This window comes from Podarcis erhardii (assembly GCF_964252035.2).
Source record: "Podarcis erhardii genome assembly, chromosome: 4".
NCBI lineage: Eukaryota > Metazoa > Chordata > Lepidosauria > Squamata > Lacertidae > Podarcis > Podarcis erhardii.
In genome coordinates, this window is record NC_138508.1 from 59,102,771 (window position 1) to 59,116,929 (window position 14,159).

The following is a 14,159-nucleotide window of genomic DNA, read 5'->3' on the forward strand; positions in this document are numbered from 1 at the left end:
GCTTGCAGCGTGATCTACAAGCCAGTTCAGCCAACGTGCTTTGGATTTAAATCATATCCTATCCTGTGAAACCAGTGAGGCACAATCAGCATAAATCCAAATACAATTACTTAACTAGGCTTGGGATTAGGATGTTAAATAGTTAAGTTGCATATGGGACAATTCATGCTTGAAAATGTTCCTCGTAAAATTTGTTCATCAAATTATACTGTCCAAGCAAGCCAAACATAATGCATTTTCCAGAGTGCCCCACAGGACTTGGCTAATTTCCATTCTCTCTCCCCGCCACCCATCATCTCTACTTGATATACAACTTCTGTTAATTTTATTTAAAGAGAGAGAATAAACATTAACACAGAGACACTCCAAACACCAGGCAGCTGGTGATATTTTGTCACAAAAGTTATATGCGTACATGAAATAGGAATATTGCAGAAGTTCAGAGATCGGAATCGGAAGGTATAATCTGCAACATTCAGTTCTTTGCTAATTTGAAAATTCTTCTTGCCGAGGCTTATGGTTGTTCCCTTTTGATATTTGTAATGTTAGCCATATAATCAGTGTTTAATTATCTATGCACAGCCTATCTAATTAGGAGATTAAATCTGCTCATTAAGTGCAAATTCAGACGAGACTTTACTCTGCATTAATAGCTTCTCTCACCCCCACAGCTGCTGTCACTCTATCTTGCTAGCAAGGCATACTTTGGCATTTTTTTCCCCAGTAAGCCACACTACAGGATTTCATCTTTCCTGCAACATGGATATGTTTACTCAGAAGTAAATACCTCTGTGTTTAAAGGGATTTACTCCCCAATAGGTGTCCATGCTTGGGGTCCCCTGTCTTAGGACTATATTAATAGATTTTCCAATGCACATTTTCAAATCTGGAAAATAATCAGAGCTACACATCTCTGCAGCATCGGAGGAATCAGGCCTCACTGTGAAATTAACATCCCATAAACCTCCTGGGGAATTGCCAGAGTTCATGCAGCACTATATTTATGTATCTCTGGCTTTTAGAAAGTTACTTTCCTACATTTATTTTTCAAAGCACAAATAGGAAGATGTAATGTTGATCACCATCCTTAGAGAGAATCGTCCACTCTTCTGTATCCTGATGCTGTCCTTTCTGGTCTGGATTCAGGAGTATATAGTAGATGCCAGTGGGGACTTTGAGGAGGGCTGTTTCTTGTGTGATATGCATGGTCTTTCTTGACAAATAAAAAAAGAAAATTGCTGGAGGTTCTCTGCGTACAGCCCCCCTCACAACTCATAACAGTATTATTGCTTGAAATATTGGGGACGGACTAATAATTCAGTAAACTCAATCAGAAAACAAACATCACTGGCTCACTCTAGGTTACTGCTTTTCTTTTTGCTCACACCACTCCATTCTGGCTTTGTCCTTCTAACTGCCTTCTAACTAGCTGCAATTTGTGGGAGGGGCCTCATCCATTTGCTGTTTCACACAGAGCCCCTTTCCATTGTTCACCCTAATGGCCCATCACCCAGGTGATCACCTCATCAGGAAGCTAGTCTGGATTACTTTGTAACACTTGTTGGCTCCAGAAAAGATCTGATTTAGGAAGGACCATTAATCATTTAACTATAATAATAAATGCATTTTTCTTATAGCCTGCCCTTCCTCTCAAGAGAGCCCAGGGTGGCTTACAATAATAATAAAATGGCACACTAAAACAGTCTTAAAATCACAATTAAAACCACAGATCAGCAATATGTACAGTGGCAGATTGTATAGGAAACATTTCTTAAGTTACAAAGGCTTGCAAGAACAACTAAGAGTTTAGCTGATGCCCGAACAGAACTAATGTGTGTTTTTGTGTGTGTACGGAGTACGTGTGTCAAAATAACATTTTGTAATTTCTATTTTGTAGCATTTCTGCACAACTTTCACATACTTGCCAATCTTTTTCACAATATGTGTTAGCTTGCAGACTGTTGTAATCCCACACATGTCTACTCAGAAGTAAGCTCCATTGAGTTCACTGGGACTTATGCCAGGTAATGTAAGAACGTGGCATTGAGGCTAGGGATAGGAGAATCTGTGGCTCACCAGATGCTGTTGGATTCCCTGCTGCCTCAGCCAGCCTCTGAACAGTTGCAGGTTCCCCATCCCTCGTTTCGACTGTTTTCTCAAGTGATATTCTCATGTTGTTTGTGCCATGTGGGAATGTTGTCAACGAGAGAAGCTGGGAAACAGTACTCGATTGTACACTGTTACAGGGATGTTGCAGAAATCATCCACATTTGCATCCAAACACAAATATGGGGCTTCTGCCCTGCAACTACCCACCTCCCCAATCTCATATGCTCAATCATGGTGAATTAATGAGTGGTTTTTGGCTCCATGAAACATACACACACACAACATAATTGGTGTATGTTATGTTGATATTGTTGCTTCCAAACAACATCACTGTCTATGGCAACAAATTACCCATACTCAGCCAACTCTTTAATTATGCACAGTTAACAAAAGAACCCTATTCTTTTTGAGTGGTAAATATAAGGCCTGATTAAATGTGATTTCTTATGTAATGAAAGCGTGATGAAGATGAGTAAATGTAAGTATGATGAGCAGTACATGAACACAGCCTAATTCATTGCGGGGGGAGGGGATAAGTACCAGCAAAGCCCTGCTTTCACATGCAACGTGGGAAAATAGAAGGGAAAAAATGAGTCCATACATTGGCTGATGAGGTAGGGATTAGCACATCACTACACTCTAATCAATGCAAGTTTTACAAGAGTATTGGACTTCTCTAAGTAGAAAACAGTTCAAATCACATGTGCAACAGGATGACTCACACTGCAGTCCTACACGCAGAATTTAATTGGACTCACTTCTGAGTAGACATATATAGGATTGCACTATCAGAGAAAGCTCAATTGTTGAAATCCAAATCTCTGTGCTTACATTTGCTCAATGCACTGCTGTGTTTAATTTACAGCTTCACATTACTTGTTTACAACCAGTGCTTGTTGATTTTAATTTGTGTTTTTTGTATAGGTATTGTCTTTTGATGCTTATTTTGATGAAGAAGTTCCTGACAAAAATCAAGAGCTGTACAGAATAAGACATTGTAAAATATATTTTTATCTGGAAGATGACACAATTCAGGTGGTTGAGCCCCAAGTGAAGAACAGTGGAATTCCACAAGGTATTTTTTAGTTACAAATGCTCTCCTTGAAGCTTCCCTCTTCATAAACTGTAATCTTTGCCTGTCTGATACAGTTTGTTCTTTACATAGTATTATTATTGCTTACAAGCGGGAAACAGTTAAATGTTAAGAAGTTCAAGTTTAGGTTCAGTTACAACACAAGTTCCAGTGACTCAGGCTAAGGCCAGCTGTGAATCAGTAACCAGTTTGGTGTCTCCTAAACTTATTTGAATGAGATAGCATGGGCCACACATTTCATTCGCTTTTTTGGGGAATCTTACCCAATCAGAACTGAGACTCTTTTCTGAAACTTTGCCAAAACCAGTGAGAGAGATTTATCTTTGCGTGCCTTTCCCAGTGGAGATATAAGGCTGCAATGTAGTGCTTTGGTTCTGTCAGTGTAAGGATTTTCTATGAGTGATGGAACCTTCTCTTCCCTCCATGTACCCTCTACATTTGTTCCTGGGGTTTCCCCAACCCACCGCAAAAGATTTTGGGCATGATGCAGTGGGAGGAGGGGTGAATTTTTGTCACACTAATGGGAATCCTTGTTCTGGCTTCCACTAGTGTAGGGATTGAGATGAATATGGCCCCTTGTGGTATGATTTGGCATCAACTCTAGGTGAGAGAGATGTCACCTTCAGCCTCTCTCTGTTTTCGTAGGAAACATTTAGGCAAAAAATAAAACAAGCAAATGAAGTAAACTAGTTCAAACTGTAAAGTCAATGTGGGACAGAAATGTGTGTAACCTTGATCAGGACTAAACCACCGGGCAGAATGAAAGCTTCAAATACTAGTTCAAAACACCTGACGATGCAAGATTTTGGACTGAAGGTGAGAATGATCACCTTGAAAGATAAATTCAAATCTCTATTACCTTCCCAAAGACAGAATGCATAACATAGCGGTAATAAGAAAGCATCTGTGTTCAGGGATTTGACTGAATGGAGAAATTTTTGCATACATATACTGTTTATTCTTGTTAACTGAACACTGGCTGGCTAATGTTTTCTGATATGGAAGGGTTATATCTATCCCTTAGGGTTAACGTTAGTTTCTGGTGTAGTCCAGAGCCCACAATCCAGAGCAGAGCTCAGAAGGGGCTGGCCAAGTTCTCCAAGGTCAGCCAGTGGAACAGGAGAAAGACGCTGCCTGCTGGCGGGCTTCCCCAAGGCCAGCTGGACAGGAAAGGAAAGTGCAGTCAGGCACATAAGGCCTCGGTCCCATCCTCCAGCTTCAATGAATCACTGATTGTCTCAAGGCATCGGATGTTCCCAAATACTTTAGAAACTTGGCACTGTGTATACTCATGGTCTGGTTATCCTAGCTGGAAGAGGGCGATAGGGCATACAGGCTGTTGGGTGAACAGGAAACATGTTCTCAAAGAAATTGTTGTTCCACTCTTTAGGAACTACTCAGTGAATTTAGGTAGGGAATATAGCCTCCACTGACCTTGAGCTAGATGTTCTCTGCAGAATGTTCTGCAGTTTATTGTCAGGATGTATCTAAAACCACAGATTGAAAACTGTGTTTGTGGTGTAGTGGGTTAAGAGTTTAGTGTTGTAACTTTTTGCCTAATTTGGCACTGAGAGCACTGAAAATTGCTGGAGGAGATACAGATGTAATGAAATAATTACTGGAAGAATTGTGAAAAGATGCAGACTTGATGTGTATAACAAGCATTAAAAGTAAGGTTGTCCCTAATGCTCAGATTTTGCTTATGGATGAAATTGTTTATGGAGCCCAGAGTTTTGTTCATCTGCTGCATATTATACACCAGCATTTTCCCTGTTTGACCTGCTGTCAGTACTGTATAGTAATCAGTCACGTCTCTATTAACATCATGTTTCTGGGTCAAAACATTGCCCCTCTCCATCTTTGTCTATTAGCACCAGTATATTTCCTTGCAGATTCAAGTGTATGCAGTTTAACAGAGAAGAAATGCATGAGTATTTTTTTTTTTAATTATGTTTTAAGGGTTTATCCTTGTAAGAGCCACCATTAAGAATTGGTTCCATTAAGGCTGTGGTTTTATATTTTCCTATTTCATATTTTGTACCTTGTTTGTTGGACAGCCTACCATAATAAGTACTTCGTTTTGATTTACTAACTGGTTCATCCATCCGTGTATATATAGTGGCAGCTGTAGGTTGCTCTAGAACTGCAGTCCTTTATTCATTCAGTTATTGTGGAGAGTCCAGGCAGTGCCATTGCTATTACTTTCTGAATTCTTTTCTCATTCTTTTCTGATTTTTGTTGATTTTTCTGATGATGAGCATGATTGCTGCTTTAGCCCATCCTGTGCAAGAGCACTGTTGAGGTACCTTGTGGGAGGAGTGGCTTGTTGATTGCATGCTTGGTAATGCTCCAGCATTTCTCTTTGCAATACTGCTACCTGTTCTGTAACGGTCTTCCCGTTACCTTTTAATAAAGAGTTTTGCCACTTAATGTATTCCTGTGATCCTGTGCAGCCATGGTCTCTTTGGGCACTGCTGAATACAGTAGGACTTACTTGCGCATAGACATGCATAGGAATGGGCTGTAAAAACGGCTTGAAGGAGCATGAGTCAAACATACCAGGCAAGGAGAAATCCATCCAGTGCCAAGGGAGACATCCCCACATGTGTACTATTGCTTATTTGAGAACGGAGGTACAGTGGGATGGTAAGAAGACAGTATTGCTTACTAGACAGTTATTATATAATCCATGGGACTTAGTTCCAAGTAAACATAGGGAAAACTAGCCAGAACACCAGTGATTTTAATTGGTGTTTAGCTAAATTTGGAGGAAGAACATCTGCTTCAGAAATTTATAGGTTACACAAAGCACCACACTGCACTGTGTACCTTCTTAAAAATTTGTTCATCCAAAGGGAAAGTATTGATTTGCAGTCTTGCTGCAAGGACATCACAAAACAATTGGGTCTGAGTTGTGTTGAGTTCCCTGCTCTTCTCTCGAGCCAGAAGAGCCAGAATGATACCCTTTGCTTATCCTGGCTCCTTTGTTGCAAAGCAGTTCTTGGAAAAATGTGATGCAGAGTGTAGAAGTGTAGAACAGCATTCTGCTACTAAATGTTAAAAATAGTTTAAAAGAATACTCAGAAAGCGCTTCCTTCATCCATTCCTTTTTAGCAGAAGGCATTTTCTCCTTTCTTTGCTATGTGGCTGGCCACTTCAGGTTTTAATATCACTCGAATTCCCCTTCTAGATGATTGCAGACTTGCAACACCCCAGCAGTGTTAAATGGAGTAGTAGAGATGGAACCATAGTGTACCCAGTCATAAGACAAGAATTATGATATCATGAAATTGATAGTTGAAAGACCTCACAGTCTGCAATCAGATGTATGCATTTCTCTGAGAAACAGCAGACTGATTTTAATCATGTTGATTGAGACACAGTAGAAAGACAGCATTTTGTACTAGATTAAGTTTTCTTGTTTTTATATTTTACGATCTCACAATACTAAGTCTGTCAGTTGTAAAGATCTTGGGATACCTTTGAATTTCAGATGTGAATTCAGGTGTGAATTCTATTGATATGGTGATATTCAGAACATAATTCATAGTTTCATAGTTTCTGATTTACACAAGGTAAGATGTAAAATGTTAATTGGTTTTCCCCTGGTTCAGAGGGGGGAGTAAAGTTTGCAATAAATCTCACCGTCTCAGATGCAGAGCTCAGATACAGTCTGCAAGCTGTGAGTGGGAGAGGAGAGGTTTTTTTTTGCTGAAGTTTCTCCTGTTTTAATTGTGTATATAATGTGTACTGTTTAAATATATTTTGCTTATGTTCTCTCAAAATAGAGGACAAAACTTCAGGAGTTCATAACTGAAAAGTGGTGTCTGATATCGCTGAGTCGAGTTTGGCAGGGCTATCTATCTGTTTTTCTGCTTTGAAATGCAGAGTTGCCTCGAATAACTAGCTCAGGCTGAGTTTTATTTTGGTGTGCGATAGGCAGAAGCAGAAGAGGGGGGTTGATTTCCCCTCAGGCTCACAAGCTGGAAGTTTGCTTGTTTTAGTCTGTGTCTGCATCTAGGGAGGAGATGTGTAAGGCCTTCGACAGGGCATCAATCTCACTCTAATGAGGACTGGCTGGAATTGGGCCAGATTCAGCTACCAGACGTTTCGGGACTGGCTAGTTCCAGGTAACAGCTCAAATGGTTTCAGTTTCAGACCATGGTAAAGAGCTGGTGTCGTCATCCACACTCTACTCAGCAAGGAGCAGGTGCCACTCCAACTCCCAGAGGGGAGAGGTATTGCCCTGAGGGGTACTGCAGTTTGATTAGATGGTGATGTTGTCGGTGGTTGACAATGTTTGTTTAAAGGCTGTGCCAAGTACCCAACAGGTGGGGTAAGCTTGTACAAGCTGTGTTTTCTGGGCTTAAGCTGGATGCTTAGTGTTTCCCATTTCCTGAAGTGAATTCAGGAAGAACCGACTTGTGCTTTGCATAACTAGTTGGTCAGTGGTTTTGCCTACGTGGTGGTGTTTATAGTCTAGTGGCAGTGAGTTTCACAGATGCTGTGTAGATGGTAGCTGGTTTGCTCCAACAGCAGTCTAGTAATGCTGGTTAGCCTGAAGTCAGTTTCCTGCAGAGTTGAAAGCAGGAGTGTTTTGTATCCCTCTGGAGCAGTATGGGATGCAAGTGTGCAAGCTGTGCAGTCGAGTTTGAGTATAGTGCCCATAGCTGTTAAATCTCCAGGAACATAGGGAGTGATGTCTGTTATTTACAGAGGGGGTTCTTGCTCTGTGCCAGAGTGGACTCGGTATTCTGGGAGGAGAATTCCCAGAAGGGGAGCAATTTTCTCTGTGATCATTCTTCTTAGGCTAGTGAAGAAGCCAAGAGGTGTTCAGCTCTTTTCCCAAAAGGCAGAGTCTATTTTCTCCCAAACGTGAAGGGAGGAGGAAAGTCAGAGAGAAAGAGATGGAAAGATGGTGTTCTGTGTATCACAAGTTTCTATGTTTGCCTCAATAGGAAGTGGTGGTATGGCAGAGAAGCTAGCAATTCTAAAGTAACAGGAAAAGTAGCTCTGAAAAGGTTGCGCAAGTGTTTTCATTATTCTTTGACCATGGGCTGTGAACAGGTGTCTTTGGAGGTGTCTCTGAGGTTCTTTGGAGCCAGGTAGCTGTTCCAAGTTGTCAGTGTCAGGAAGTCTGACTGGCAACTGTGTGTACAGCCAGTGGTGTCAAGACTGAGGCGGATAGCTCAGAGCCATTGGATTTTGAGCTGTATCATTCTGGTACTGGAAGTTTGTTGTATATTTTTCAATAGAGTAGACCAGATTAATTTACTCTGTTAGGGTCCTGAGTAGGATTTGTAAGTACTTGCACTGTAGTAGTCTGGAGGGGGCTGGAACATGTTTTTGTTATTTGTAGTTACTGTCTTAAGTGGTCATCTTCAAGACCTGAGGAGCTGACGTGCTTTGTATAAAGTGACTAGTCCTGCCTGCCTGACTGGGAGTCAGTGTCGAGTATGGTGTTTCAGTTTGGCGATTCCTCGGTGTGGTGGACATCCAGGAAGCAAACTGATTGCTGCTGGTGTGTAACCAAATCTTAGTTTTTCAGAGACATGCTGAATTGGTTAAAATGTTGGGGTTTTGCAGTGTGTGATGTGTAAGTACTCCTTACATGGTCATGGTCCCTATTGTTTCTGTAAAAATGAGAGGGGGTGTTGATATTCTCTCTCTCTCTGTGAGAATCATTTGTTCCAGAAACAGAAGAAGTTTCAAGAAGCAGCAGAAGGCTGAGATTGTTTTGTCTGTGCAAGGACAGTTTCTGTGGGAACTGTTCTTTGGATAGGTGCAGTGTGATAGGAAATGCTGATAACAATGATTCTGTGTAACTTGTTGTGAGTCTCTTGCTTGCGCCTTGCGGTGAGAGAAACAGAAAGAGAGTCTTGGACTTTTGTTGGACTCTAAGCATGCCTTGACCACGGCAGTGGTGAATGCCTGTATATATTTGCTACCAATACACTTTTATGCCTGTGAAGTAAACCTTCTATACTTGACTGAATCTTTCTGGTGTCCATGAGTGTTTATTGCCTACTTCAACCCTGAAGACACTTCCAAGGAAGGAGCTGCATTGAGATGTAACTCTGCTGAGTATGGATACTGGCACACACAGGCAGCGAAAGTGATGCCGGATCCAGTCTTCTAAATCATCCATCAGAGCTTGATGAATTGATCCAACAATCACTAAGTCTAGCGTCCCAAAATCCTTTTTCCAAGCACATGTAAAAGAAACAAAGAAGTGTGGAATTCACCAATAAATGCTATCAAATATCTTGTATAGTGTCTGCCCCATGACGAACTGTTCTAAGGCACAGTCATGTAGTGTCTCTAGAATATTTACCACTCTGTCCTGACTGGAACACACACGTACCCAATCTATGTGAGGGTAATTGAAGTCACCTGTTACTGCAGCATTTCCTCTTTTGGATGCCTCCCTGATTTCATTCTCCATCTCAATATCACTCTGAGCATTTTGGTCAAGGGGTGATAGCACACTACCTGGACTAAACTAATCTTGGGGGGCTGCATCACCAACCACAGTGATTTTATGGAGGATTCTTCCCCTTTGGGGAGTTTTAGCTTGTTGGACTCTATATTGTCTTTTGATGTACAGAACAACACTTATTGCCTGTATGTCCTCTTCCTGTAGGGTTTGTAAGTTTGTATCCACAGACAAGATGTCCCACCATTCTCTTCGTTCCACCACTCTATAAAAACTGTATTCTAAGACCAAGCATTCCAGTTCATCCGTCTTGGCTTGGAGGCTTCTAGCATTAGCATATATACACTTACATATAGTATATCTCTCCAAATGTCTTCTGTGCTTGTGTTTTAGGCTATTGAGCTTTGGCCTCTCTGAATTGCTAACACATGCCCTGTAATCTGAATGCCTAGTTCTATCCCTCCGCCATTTAAACTATCGTAAAGTTTTCCATCTTCTTTCTAAACCACACCCTCCTCAGCTCCTGTTGGCTTTTCCCCTGCAAGCAGTTTAAAAGTTGCTCTGCCACCTTTGTGATTATTCATTGTGTTCTGCATATTTTCTCATTATTCCAAAACCTTTGTCTCCTTGGCAAAGACCATGAAAGCTTTGTTTTGATATTATTATCAATTTTAAGTGTTGGAGGTTTATAGAAAAACTTAATGGATAGTTCTCCCTGACAAGCGAGAGGGCCTTTTCAGTTAAGCTCCTCATCTGTAGAATGCTCTTCCCAGCAAAGTCCACCCAGCACCTTGGCTGACATATTTTTGGTGCCAAATTAAAAAAAAAAATCACATTTTCCCCTGTGGTTTTTGATGGACTGTGATAATGATGTTGCAGTCAGTATGCTGCGAAAGCTTCCAGCGGCTTTTACAGAGTGGGATTGCCTTGTATATTTTTTCTGAATTGGCATGTGTTTTTGTAGGAATGTGTCAGTAGTACTGTAATGTATTTATGTTTGTGGTTTTTAAATATGCTGTCTGTTGTTGGAGGCCAAATAAATAAATAAATGCTCCTAAATACTCTTTAAAAATTATAACTTTCATAATCGTTACGATGACTTATTCCCCATGTTGACTCTCTTCTCTGCCACTGTCCTGAATCTCCTCCCCACTCACTGCAATGCTAATATTTCAGACATAGGGCCACTTTTTCAGGGCTTGCAGTTATTCAAATATCAAGCTGTAAAACCACTTCTAGTTGGATGTGGGTGGTTGCATATTATCTATGTGTGTATTCAGTTATTGGATTTATAACATGCCTTTCTACTCTTTAAAGGCAGCTCACAATACTATATGAAAAATTCAGTTTAAATGCAGTTTAAAATCAAACTATACCTTTACAAGCTAAACTAAAAGCATAGCACAGCACCACTGTACATCAGGCAGATTAAGCACTCTGGCAGAAGGCAAACCAAATGGTTGCCTAAATGAAAACTTATTAACTTGGCGATAGAATGCCATAGGAGGTGGGGCCAGATGAGTCTCTTGAGGCAGGGAGTTTCACTGACCAGGAGCAGCTACAGAGAATGTAAAAGAAACACGCCGCACAAAGAAAAACAGCATGTTAATAATGAACCTAGGCTAAATCCTCTGATATGTTAATTTTGTATGTTTTTTCTTTTTTTAAGATGGAGAAGTATTCAAATATGTGATACTGTTTGAATTTTCTGATGAAGCCTAAAAGAGATTCAGCAATTGATTCTGTCAAATGTATAAACTGGTCCGGTGATTTTGGGAGTTAGAATTAATTTCTTTTATTTGGCTGTGACTACTGTTAGCTTTTGGTTCACAGTTCAATTTTTAGGAATGCAGACTGATAGATTTCAGTAAAAGTACATATTTATAATATGTTGGAATACAAGTATTAAGAGAATATAATTTTTTCTTATCTCTTTAATGTGCTATAACTTTATGATTTTTAAAAAACTGTTTTGTTTTCTGCTTTTAGAATTATTATTATGATTCTTTTGGGGGGTCTCAATTTTTCATATCAGTAACAGTATTTTCCATATCAAGTAACTTTAGTGTAATGTTAGAGGTTGGAATATATGATATTAACTGCATTTCCTCTTCAATACAGGAACAATTCTTCGGCGTCATCGGGTTCCACTTCCGCCTCCTAATGAAGATCAGTTCTATACTGTAGATAATTTCAACATCGATACAGAGCTAATCTTTTATGGTCGAAGATATAGGATTATAGACTGTGATCAATTCACCAAAAACTTTTTGAGGAAAATGGGAGTCAGATTGAACTGTCCAGTAAAGTGTCCAGATGATCCCTATACCAAAGAACGTCAGAAGGTTAGCTCTAGCAGTGCTGGTTAAGTACATGCTTGGTTGCATTGCCCAAATAATCGGAATGTTTTTTTATAGCATGCTTATGATAAAACCCCTTCTCGTACAGGTGACAGGATGCTGTCAGTGGCTCCCGGCTGGTTGCCCAGGAAAGTATAAAGACAAGGAAAAGTTTCTTACCTTACCATACTTTTTTATTTCAATCTTTACAGAGAGAGGCTATAGAACCCAGTCTCTTGGATAATATTGTTGTCCTGAGTGAATCTCTACCCAGTCTCTCCTACTTCCTCATTCATCATTCTCATCATCTCCTCTACGGGTGCTGCTACATGCCCTCTGTCTTTGAGCTCTTTGCTTTCCTACTTTTAAGGCTTGCCAAGTTCTGGGAGATGGGGAGTCTGGAATGCTTTCTAATGACAGCATGTCAGCTGGGTATTTTTCTGGCTCTCCCATGATTTCCCAGCTTTCCCCCTCATCTGCCTCTGAGCTGCTACAGTGGTACCTCTAGTTACGGACTTAATTCTTTCTGGAGATCCGTTCTTAACCTGAAACTATTCTTAACTAGAGGCATGCTTTCACTAATGGGGGCTCTTGCTGCCGTTCTCATCCTGGGGCAAAGTTCTCAACTCGAGGTAACTCTTCCAGGTTAGCGGAGTTTGTAACCTGAAGCGTTTGTAACCTGAGGTGTTTGTAACTCGAGGTACCACTGTACTTCCCTCAAACCCCTGTTGTAAATCTATATTCTCTCCCTCCTCCTTGGGAGGGTCAGGATGGGGAGGTGGTCTCCATCATTCCTCCTCTGCCCAGTCCCTGACACCAGGGGATTTCAAATGCAGAGTTGTTAACATTGTGAATTTATTTTATTTTAAGAAAAAAAAACAAATCCAGAATGTGCCGGTTAAGGTAAAAAGTTTATCTGAACAGGCCACATAATGTAATAACTGCACAATCCCATGCATATTTATTCAGATGTTAGATCCATTGTATTCAATGGAGCTTATGCCTCCCAGGAAGCAGGAAGTACTATGGTGGGGCAGAGCTGCAGAGCCATCCTCCTGACACCATCGCCACTGCTACTGTTTGGTACTGGGATGGGGTAGGATGGCAGTGGAGTTGAGTGAGCCACTGAATGGAGTCTACCAGTGCATCTATGCAGCCCTGGCCTCAGCATCATCTAGGCAAGCTGTAGCGATGCTTGTGCTGAGAAGGCTCTGCCCCATCACACAGGCCACTGCTGATCCCAGATAACTGTGCATAAGATTTCAGCCTAAAACTGTTGAGCCTATTTCTTGACTTGAATTCTGTTCTCTTCATAATGGAGAGCAGATGATGGATGCAAAATAGCACACAATTTGTGTTTGCATAGTGTTATATTTACCATTGATGTAAAATCCAGTGTTTTCAATCCATCCGGTGATGAATAAGACTGTTAAAATCTGGTTTCCTTCTTTCATTTTGCTTTGTGCATAGCATACTACTGTAATCGGTAGACATTAGTGGCTATTGTTAAATCCGGTGCATTTATATAGCATACTGCTGTCATATGTAAATAAATATTGAACAGCAGATTAGTGAAAACTGTAAAAGTAGAAAAGAAAATGCTTATAATTATTTTTTAACACCAGCTCTGTGTACGTACCTGGGAATAAACTCCATTGAACACAATGAGGCTTCCTTCTGAGTTGAGCTTCACAATCTTGTACAGTACATGTTATGTGAAATTGTTTTTCTTTGAATTTATTTATTTAAAATGTATATACCATATTCCCTGCTATGAATTTGACATCCAAAATGGTGTTTAATGAACTGTAAACCCAAAGCTCCCTGAAAAAGCAATGTGATTTGTTACTTTAATCAATTTATTGCTCTGGTCAAAGGCACACACACACAGACCCTATTCCCCATCTTTTTGAGACCTTTCAACCGATGATCAAAAAGGTTTTTGCAGTTTATTATTTAAGCTCCCCAGAGCCTTTGCAGAACTGGTTATGTATACAGATCAGTGCTATTTGAGCTGAAAATCTTGATTAATTCAGTAATAAATGTGACTAGTTGACATATAGGTACCCTATCTCATGTTCGCATAAATACCATTTGCAGAAAAGAAGGAGAGCAGACACAGGGATGTGCTCTCTTTCAAGTAGAGATGAATTCTAAAAATAAAAAAAAATCTTGAATGTTT

At 40.4% G+C, this 14,159-nt stretch overlaps 1 protein-coding gene across 1 annotated transcript in view; it reads left to right on the plus strand.

Moving 5' to 3' along the window:
- The window catches only part of EFHC2 (EF-hand domain containing 2), a 54,397-nt gene that overhangs the window by 7,225 nt on the left and 33,013 nt on the right, over positions 1 to 14,159 (plus strand). Inside the window, exons 3-4 of the mRNA XM_081858587.1 lie at positions 3,034 to 3,184; positions 11,760 to 11,983. Coding sequence (XP_081714713.1) covers positions 3,034 to 3,184; positions 11,760 to 11,983 — 375 coding nt within the window. The remainder of the gene's footprint in view (positions 1 to 3,033; positions 3,185 to 11,759; positions 11,984 to 14,159) is intronic.